The sequence below is a fragment of the Brachionichthys hirsutus genome, chromosome 13 (assembly GCF_040956055.1).
Source record: "Brachionichthys hirsutus isolate HB-005 chromosome 13, CSIRO-AGI_Bhir_v1, whole genome shotgun sequence".
Classification (NCBI taxonomy): Eukaryota; Metazoa; Chordata; class Actinopteri; order Lophiiformes; family Brachionichthyidae; genus Brachionichthys; species Brachionichthys hirsutus.
Window position 1 is genome coordinate 13,017,680 of NC_090909.1, and position 10,432 is coordinate 13,028,111.

At 44.3% G+C, this 10,432-nt stretch overlaps 1 protein-coding gene across 1 annotated transcript; it reads right to left on the reverse strand.

The window, feature by feature from the left end:
- Nucleotides 1-1,629: 1,629 nt before the first annotated feature.
- On the reverse strand, nt 1,630-8,418 carry nxph1 (neurexophilin 1). Its single transcript, XM_068746975.1, has 4 exons — nt 8,046-8,418; nt 7,027-7,126; nt 6,894-6,957; nt 1,630-2,385 (listed from the first exon to the last, which is right to left on the reverse strand). Exons 1-4 carry the CDS (start codon nt 8,416-8,418, stop codon nt 1,630-1,632), a joined length of 1,293 nt encoding a protein of 430 aa, XP_068603076.1.
- Between the last annotated feature and the right edge of the window lie 2,014 nt (nt 8,419-10,432).

Here is a 10,432-nt window from a genome sequence, read left to right on the forward strand (position 1 = left end):
CATTCATTCAGTCGCTGCAGTTCTTTTATCAGCGGTGAACTATAATCCATCCTGGTAATTCCTGATCCGGATCTGATCAAAAAGGATTACGGGAGATCATCAAAGAATTATTAGGTAACGATTATTTCACGAGTATTTGTGATTCAAATTGTTAACTGTACCAACTAATTACTAAATAAATAGTTAACGTTTTTGAGCCCCCTTAATCAAAAGTCTACAACTTCCAGATGAGTCACAGAGAAGGCCACGGACGTCGTATAATTAGGACAGAGGACAAGTTTAAACGGGTTTTTAATGGGTCTTTTTCCAATACAAAGAAAACTTCAGCCATAAACAGAATATTTGTACATTTTCCAGCTGTTTGTGGCAATAAGACGATGTGAGTGATGCCATTGATGGTCACAACGCCTTCCGGACCTTTCCCAGCTCTGTCTGGTGGCTAAAACTAACCAAACCTTTGCTGCTGCTTCATCACAACCAAACCCCCAAAGAACTCAGGACATATTTGAAGTTTCTGCAATTTTCAGAATCATAAAATGTCAAATTGATTCTGCGATTTCAGGTTTGTGTCAATATTCAAGTGATTAAATGTACATGACTCTTTTATTTCTATATCTCCAGCTCCAATGGCCCCAACAAAGAAACTCGAATGATTTGAATATATTTAGTCAGTTTTATGGATTTTGGACAGGATTACTCTTTTCATGAAATGTACATCATTATCTGTGTGAGAGGAACCAACAAGCGTAAATGAAGAGAACAAAGGGTTCCGCAGCGACGGTCTAAACAGCACATGGAAAATGTACAGAAACAGCAATATGTATGTACAATACAAACCATTCATAGAAATAAGATACCGAGTTCAATACATTACAGCTGATATATTAAGAGACGACGAGCAAGTCCAGTTGAAATCATTGATCACTTAGTCCATTAGAAAGTCAGTCAGCTGAGAATCAATCTTCCAATGAATTGATACCTCGCTACGCTAACCCTTGATTGATGTTCACTTTCCTCTTCAGCTGCTTTTCAAATTTTGTATAAATGTCTGAAGAATCTTTTTCTTTCTTTCTATTCTTCTCGTTACGTTATTTTGTTTTCCAGTGATGGAGGACACACTGCATCGTGTGAACTGCACAGCTGGGGCAGAGTCCACGTGCTGGAGGCCAGAGAGTTCAAGCATTTCATGAAATCAAATAGGACAAATGTTACAGAAGGAAAACAACTTTTTAAAATCTACTTTGAAAAGAAGTGTGAAAAAACCAAAGGGAAAGTTTAATAATGGTGGCAACAATGCTAAAACAGCCAATAGGACCCTGCTATCTACACTTTGTTACCCGGGGACAAAACATAATTGTTGCTCTAATTTGTACTGACACTATTCGTTAATTTTTTTCTGTACCTCTACCCTAATTACAGTACTGTATAGCCACATTCTAAATGATAAAAATATCAGCTACCTGCAACATACAGAAGATTAAATAGGAAATGTTGGGATGGCTGACACTCTGGTTTAGGTACACACATGTTCAGGGACAGCACAGCATACATACACATTTCTCTGATACGGGTAGAAGCCCCAGTAAATTCTCTCCTCATCCTCATTGTGCATGGACGGGTTTGGGAACATCAGCCAGATGGAAAGTAGGGAGTGTCACTGTGGTAGTTGTAGTCCGGACACACTTTCTGCACCAGTTTGTAGTCGGTGCTGTAGAAGGAAATGAAGATGCAGATGACTTTGAATGGTTTGGAGCATAGCCAGGAGACATGGCTCTGTGTCTGCTCCTGGTAGCAGGTCTTGGATGGGTCAAAGTTGCAGAGAGTGTTCTTGGCCCCCTTTTCCACCTTCTCGTACTCTATGCGGCAGTTGAAGGACTTTGAGTCCTTGGCGTCAGTGACGGACTGTTGTGCTGCCACGTCAAACTCCACTATCTTGGTTGGAGGGACCAAACTGACCGACACGTTTCCCTGCCCTGTAGAATTGTGGCGGAAGTAGACACTGAACGTACCATTACCGTGGTCCACAATCTTACCAGTGATCAGCAGGTTGAGTTTGACTGTCTTGATGTTTGAGTGGAAGTCCCCCCAGCCAAACATCTTCTTAAACTTCCCTGTCTTCACCATTGGCCGCCGTTTGGCTCGTGGCCGTGAGTCCTGCAGGTCTGTAGAGTTCCTTAGCCAGTCCCACAGGTCCTGCTCAGAGTACGGCTCTGGAGTGTCATAGCGAAGGTCCAAGGCCGTGCGGTTCTCTTTGCCATTCAGAGTCTGTGACAACAGCCTGCTGATGGACAGTTCCTTGCTGCTTTCTGTCCATATTTGCTTTATTGTAGATTTTGGGCTTCCTGACTTTACAATGTCCGACTTTGAGGCATGGACACTTGTGATCTGTGAAAGAGAAATAAATACATGTCAGCCAATGTGCAATATTTTAAATGTATTAATGTCCTTGGTCTATATTGTAATCATGTGAAAAATATTGTAGCCTATAATATTACTTGATTTAATAAAAAGTATTTGACTGCAAAGCTGTTTTTTTTATACATTTATTTATAAAATGTATTCTATGATGGGGCTTATTTAAAAGTAAGCCCCATCATAAAAGCCCCCTTAAAATCAAGTTGTGTCCATTGAGTTTATCTTATTATATTTAAATATAGGGGTTTGTCCTTTTCTAAATTTCCCACAATGCATTGTGAGCGGCCATACTTGTGTTGATGCTTAGGTCTATGTCACTCTTAATCCCGACAATGACATCTTTTTGTTGAAACTGCCAAGTTTATATGAGAAACGCTGCCCACCAATGAAATACATTATCAAAGAAACAAACAAGAAGGACAAGCCATGGATCACTAAAGACATAGCTAATGCGTGTAAAAAGAAAGATCACCTTTATAAATTATTTCTACAATCACAATCTAAAGAAGCAGAAAAGAGGTATAAAAAAAATAAGATGACTAACATAATAAGATCATGTGAAAAAAATTAAAACAATAAACTACTGGATGAACAGAAATGTAACATTCAAGGTACGTGGAAAGTTCTAAATGATATACTGTACTTAAGAACAGAAAAAAGAAAACTGACTATCCGAAGTGTTTCGTTAAAGATAGAATAACCATGGAAAATAGCACTGAAATAGTAAATGCATTTAATACATTCTTTGTCAATGTTGGGCCCACTCTTGCACAAGGAATTGTTACACCGCCGAAAATCATGGAAGTAGGTGTAAGCAAAATTCAAAGCACTGTAAATTCTTTTTTACTAGAATGGTTGATGAAAATTAAATCAATATTGTGAATGCAATTAAGAATAAGAGGTCCACAGACGGTTTTGATTTGGATATGATGCTGCTAAAGGAGATTATTGACTGTATCGTTATGCCCTTCACACACATTTGTAATCAATCATTGCTCACAGGTGTTTTTCCAACAACAATGAAAATTGCAAAAGTAATACCTATTTTCAAAGATGGAGATAAAGATAAATTTACTAATTATAGACTTTCTCAATTTTCAAAAATACTAGAAAAATTATTCGAGATAAGGATGAATGAATTTATAAATAAGCATAATATAATAAATGATCGGCAGTTCGGTTTGGGCAAACAGGTCAACCTCAATGGCAGTGATGGAACTGCTGGAGGAAATGACAAGTGCAATAGATAAAAGAGGATATAGAGTGGGTGTGTTTGTAGATCTGATTAAGGCCTTTGACACTATAAATCACGAATTACTTTTGTCAAAAATGTTCAGATATGGCTTTAGAGGAGTTGCCTATGATTGGCTACAAAGTTATCTCAGTGGTAGGCAGCAATATGTACAAATGGCAAATGTAAGTTCCCAAATGCATTTTATAACTCATGGAATCCCGCAGGGCTCTGTTCTCGGGCCAAAATTGTTTATAATGTATATTAATGACATTTGTGAGGTTCTTAGGAACATGCAATGTATTCTGTTTGCTGACGATACCAGCCTCTATTGTTCCGGACAAAATAGTGAGCAGTTATTGATTACAGTTGGAAAAGATTTAGAAATATTAAAAAGATGGCTTGATTACAATAAATTATCAATGAATGTGAATAATACAAAATATATTATATTTGGTAATAAAAAAATCTATCCATTCATTCATTCATTCATTATCCAACCGATTATTCTGTCATCGGGTCGCGGGCCAAGCTGGAGCCAATCTCAGCAGTCAATGGGCGAGAAAAAAAATATATAATCCAATAAAATTAAAGATTAACCAAATAGAAATTGAGAGGGTGTGTAATACATATTGATGAAAAATTGAATTGGAAAGTTCATATAAATTACGTGAAAACAAAAGTATCAAAAACAATCGGCATATTGTATAAAATTAAGGCAGTTGTAAATCATAAAGCATTCTGTTTATTGTACAATACCCTCATTCTTCCATACCTAAATTACTGTGTGGAACTATGGTGGAATAATTACAAACAATAATCCAACCGATATTTATTTTGCAAAAAAGGCAGTCAGAGTAATTCATTATGCAGATTATTATGCCCCAACACACCCACTGTTTATCCAGCTAAATATATTAAAATTAAATGACTAAGTCGATCTCAACACAGCTGTGGTTATGTTTAGGGTTCACAATAACAATCATCCACACTGTATCCAAAAAAGGTTCAAACACAGAGAGACCGGTTATGATTTGAGAGGAACTCGCATATATCAAAAAAGAGAAGCGAGAACAAACACGAATGCAGATCCATCTCAGTTAGAGGAGTACATTTATGGAATAGCCTGGATGACACATTAAAGAACTCTACAACAGTACAATCATAAAAAAAAAAAATTAAATCCAATGTTATTACTGGTTATGCAGCACTACACATCTAAACATCTAAAACATTGTTTTTTGCTTTTGTTGTTGTTGTTGTGTTTATTTTTACATTACACTAATTGATCGGACCATACTCAACTAAAGAAATGGGCAAATAACTAAAATGAATTTATTTTGTAAAAAAATTGAAATAGAAATTATATATATATATTTTGTTTATTTTGTATGTTAATATGTAAGTTGGGTGCTTTCATTCATAATCGAGCTGTAATAAGGGTTTGGCATTAATAAGTGTTTCACTTCAGCCAAACCTTTTCAGTCATTGTTCTGTTTTTCTTTTTGATATTTCATTTTAATTAGGCGTAAGGGGCGGGGCTATTGCTTTTGCAACGCAGAAGACGACAAGTTGACGCTCGTCAACCCTCGGCATCCAACTTTGCCATGCTGTTGAGGACGACCAACACACTCACGCACACACACCCCGACACTAAACACACACGCACACACACAGAGATCCTCAAACACGAGTTGACGAGCGCAGCGAGACAACCCTCGGCATCCAACTTTGCAACCAACACCGACAACCAACACACTGACGCCCACACACACCGACAGTCAACAGCACACACGCCCACACACAGACACTCAACAGCACACACGCACCCCGACACTAAACAACACACACGCACACACACAGACACTCAACAGCACACACACACCCCGACACTAAATAACACACACGCACACACACAGACACTCAACAGCACACACACACCCCGACACTAAATAACACACACGCACACACACAGACACTCAACAGCACACACACACACACCCCGACACTAAACAACACAAACGCACACATACAGACACCCACAAACACGAGTTCCACAAACACCGCTCGTCAACTCGTGTTTCTGTGTGTCTGTGTGCCCCCACAGACGCGTAGCCCTCATCGAGACCATTCCGAATATGTATTTTGTGTAGTAATCGCATAATCAGAAAAAAAGCTATATTGTTTTTGAGTGTATTCTTCTTCTTTCTTTCTTTGTTCTGCTGTTTAAACGGCAATTTGACCCCCTGAACATACTCGAAGACTCACCAAATTTTGAAACAAGCTCAGAACCGGTGAAAAATTAATTTTTTTATGTGTTTCAAAATTGGGCATGAAAAAGTGGCGCGCCAGCACCACCTACAAAAATCAAAATGCATTGTGCCTATGGAGAGGGGTCCGACGCCAACTTTGTCGGACAGCCACGAAATTCGGGGCATAAAAAAAATACTACTACGGCCACGCCCCCAGACACAAAGGAATATTGTAAAAAATATTGGATTGAAATTTAAGAACTGCTGAGTCAGCATTAATGCTGACGGTGCATTTGAACGAACTCCTCCTCGGGGGTTTCACCAAATGAGCTGAAATTCAGTGTACACCATCTAGAGACTTGGGGCATCAAAAGTTATCCAAATTATTTTTATACATTTCACGGTTTGCATGCGGCGAAGCTCCAAACTTGAAGTAGAATTTTGAGCGTTTTTGTACACCAAAAATGGAGCTCATTTGCACACACACACTCCAATCAAAACCAAATATTAAACACTTATTGACCCTTCCTACCTGAACACTTTAAAAGTGAAACTTTGACAATCGGCCTAACAGCGCCCCCTAGAGAACGATAAGAAAAATTAAATTGGAATTAAAAAAATAGTTTGCCAGAAATTATTGAAACTTACCAGAAAATTCATCATGTGGTCCCGATCAAAAAACACAATCATAACCATGTCGTTGTTTTTACGGTGTTACTATGGTAATGGCCGAAGTTCCCATGTTAGTCTATGACGAACGACATGATATTATACCATTATATTTGAAAAGACATATTACTCCCTGAGCTGCCACCTTATCGTGGTGGAGGGGTTTGTGTGTCCCAATGATCCTAGGAGCTCAGTTGTCGGGGGCTATATGGCCCTGGTAGGGTCACGCATGACAAAAAGGTTCTAGGGGAGGGGCCAGACAAAGGGTGGCTCAAAGAACCCCAATAACGAGAAACATTATCTTCCATTTTCCGGACGCGGGTCACCGGGGCCCCCTCCTGGAGCCAGGCCTGGGGGTGGGGCACGATGGCGAGCGCCTGGTGGCTGGGCCTTCACCCATGGGGCCCGGTCGGGAACAGCCCGAAGAACCAACATGGGACCTTCTTCCCGTGGACTCACCATCCATAGGAGGGACCAGAGGGGTCGGGTGCAGTGTGAGCTGGGCGGCAGCCGAAGGCGGGGACCTTGGCGGTCTGACCCTTGGCTCCAATAACTAGCTCTAGGGACGTGGAACGTCACCTCTCTGGCGGGGAAGGAGCCTGAGCTGGTGTGCGAGGTTGAGAAGTTCCGACTGGATATAGTTGGCCTCACCTCGACACACAGCAAGGACTCCGGAACCACTATTCTAGAGAGGGGTTGGACTCTCTTCCACTCTGGAGTTGCCACTGGTGAGAGGCGCCGGGCAGGGGTGGCAATACTTAGATTCAGAGTATCCACCCTTTTTGGAGTCCCTAGAGCGGGTACTGGAGAGTGCTCCTTCTGGGGATTCCCTCGTTCTGTTGGGGGACTTCAACGCCCATGTTGGCAATGACAGTGAGACCTGGAGGGGTGTGATTGGGAGGAATGGGCCCCCTGATCGAAACCCGAGTGGTGTTTTTTTATTGGACTTCTGTGCTTGTCACAGATTGTCCATAACGAACACCATGTTCAAGCATAAGGGTGTCCATATGTGCACTTGGCACCAGGACACCCTAGTCCGCAGTGCGATGATCGACTTTGTAGTCGTCTCACCGGATTTGCGGCACTTGGGTGAAGAGAGGGGCGGAGCTGTCAACCGACCATCACCTGGTGGTGAGTCAACTCCGATGGTGGGGGAGGATGCCGGACAGAGCTGGCAGGCCCAAACTTCACTTCACTTCACTTTTATTGAATTTGTCCCTCGGAGGGTAATTTGTTTTACAGCATATACACACATTTTCCACAACATATAACGGACACGCAAGACACAGTTAAGGGACATATAAGGCACAAATGACAAATTAGAGCAGCATCATTGTAAAACGTATTGTGAGGGTCTTTTGGGAATGTCTGGCAGAATCGCCTGTCAGAAGGAGTTTTAAGTCCCACCTCCGGGAGAGCTTCGATCATGTACCGGGGGAGGCAGGGGACATTGAGTCAGAGTGGACTATGTTTCGTGCCTCCATTGTCGAAGCGGCCGATTGGTACTGTGGCCGTAAGTTGGTCGTTGCCTGTCGTGGCGGCAATTCCCGAACTTCTTGGTAGACACCGGTACTGAGGGATGCTGTCAAGCTGAAGAAGGAGTCCTATCATGCCTTTTTGGCCTGTGGGACTCCGGAGGCAGCAAACAGGTACCGACAGTCCAAGCGGAGTGCAGCTATTGCGGTTGCTGAGGCAAAAACCCGGGCATGGTAGGAGTTTGGCCATGGAAAACGACTTCCGGACGGCTTCGAAGAGGTTCTGGACCACCATCCGGCGTCTCAGGAGGGGGAAGCAGTGCACGGTCAACCCTGTGTAAGCAGGGCCTGGGGACTCGTGGGTGGGCTCCTCCATCTCTGGGGCCGAGGTTGCTGAGGTAGTTAAAAAGCTCCTCGGTGGCAAGGCCCCAGGGGTGGATGAGATCCGCCCAGAGTTCCTTAAGGCTCTGGATGTTGTAGGGCTGTCTATGGTTGACACGACTCTGCAACATCGCATGGACATTGGGGGCAGTGCCTTTGGATTGGCAGACCGGGGTGGTGGTCCCTCTTTATAAGAAGGGGGACCGAAGGGTGTGTTCCAACTATAGAGGGATCACACTCCTCAGCCTCCCTGGTAGGGTCTATTCAGGGGTACTGGAGAGGAGGGTCCGCCGGATAGTCAAACCTCGGATTCAGGAGGAGCAATGTGGTTTTCGTCCTGGCCGTGGAACTGTGGACCAGCTCTACACCCTCGACAGGGTCCTCTGAGGGTGCATGGGAGTTTGCCCAACCAGTCCACATGTGTTTTGTGGATTTGGAGAAGGCATTCGACCGTGTCCCTCGGGGAGTCCTGTGGGGGGTGCTCCGGGAGTACGGGGTGCTGGACCCCCTGATACGGGGTGTCCGCTCAATATATGACCAGTGCCAGAGCTTGGTCCGCATTGCCGGCAGTAAGTCGGACCTATTTCCAGTGCGGGTTGGACTCCATCAGGGCTGCCCTTTGTTTTATGGACAGAATTTCTAGGTGCAGCCGGGGCGTTGAGGGGTTTCGGTTTGGTGACCTCAGGATTGGGTCGCTGCTTTTTGCAGATGACGTGATCCTGTTGGCTTCATCAGGCCGTGCCCTCCAGCTCTCACTGGATTGGTTCGCAGCCGCATGTGAAGCGGCCGGGATGAGAATCAGCACCTCTAAATCCGAGGCCATGGTTCTCAGCCGGAAAAGGGTGGAGTGCACCCTCCAGGTCGGGGAGGAGATCCTGCCCCAAGTGGAGGAGTTCAAGTACCTCGGGGTCTTGTTCACGAGTGAGGGAAGGATGGAGCGGGAGATCGACAGACGGATCGGTGCAGCGTCTGCATTAAGGCGGACTCTGCACAGATCAGTCATGCTGAAGAGAGAGCTGAGCCGAAAGGCAAAGCTCTTGATTTACCGGTCGATCTTCGTTCCTACCCTCACCTGTAGTCACGAGCTTTGGGTAGTGACCGAAAGAACAAGATTGCGGGTACAAGCGGCTGAAATGAGCTTCCTCCGTAGGGTGGCTGGGCTCTCCCTTAGAGATAGGGTGAGAAGCTCAGTCGTCCGGGAGGAGCTCGGAGTAGAACCGCTGCTCCTCCGCCTTGAGAGGAGCCAGATGAGGTGGCTCGGGCATCTAGTCAGGATGCCTCCTGAACGCCTCCTTGGTGAGGTGTTCAGGGCACGTCCCACCGGGAGGAGACCACGGGGAAGACCCAGGACACGCTGGAGAGACTATGTCTCTCGGCTGGCCTGGGAATGCCTCAGGATCCCCCCGGAAGAGCTAGAGGAAGTGGCCAGGGAGAGGGAAGTCTGCGTTTCCCTGCTTAGGCTGCTGCCCCCGCGACCCGGCCCCGGATAAGCGGAAAAAGATAGATGGATGGATGGATATTACCGTGGAAACGTCCCAAATTTGCCACATACAATCTGACCCGCATGCCGGTCGGAAAAGTCAATTGTAACCATGTCGTTATATTTACAGTGTTCCCCGTGTTAATCAAATGAGTGTGACACAAAACAATCACCAATGTTCTGAAAATGACATATTACCATGGAAACGTCCCAAATTTGCCACATACATTCTCACACACATGCCAGTTGAAAAGGCAATGACACCCAGGCTGCATTTTTTACGCTGTTGCCATGACGATGGCAACCCCTCCTATGGGGAGGGGTCCGACGCCAACTTTGTCGGACAGCCACGAAATTCGGTACAGACATGCATCATGTCAGGGCAAAAAAAAAAAATGTATTATGGCCACGCCCCCAGACACACAGGAAGGCGGCCATATTTGATTGAAACTTAAAACCTCCTGATGGCAGATGGCCATATAATCCAAATAACGATTTGACTAAACTATGAGCTACTCATGCGGCTCAA

Excerpts from the sequence above, each read along its gene's own strand:
- nxph1 (XM_068746975.1), bottom strand. The coding sequence starts at position 8,418 with ATGGAGGAGCCCACCCACGAGTCCCCAGGCCCTGCTTACACAGGGTTG. Across the intron at positions 6,958-7,026 it reads TCTGGTCCCTCCTATGGATG|GCCCAGCCACCAGGCGCTCG; the intron begins GTGAGTCCACGG and ends CCATGGGTGAAG. Across the intron at positions 2,386-6,893 it reads GGCTCCAGGAGGGGGCCCCG|ATCACAAGTGTCCATGCCTC; the intron begins GTGACCCGCGTC and ends TCTCTTTCACAG.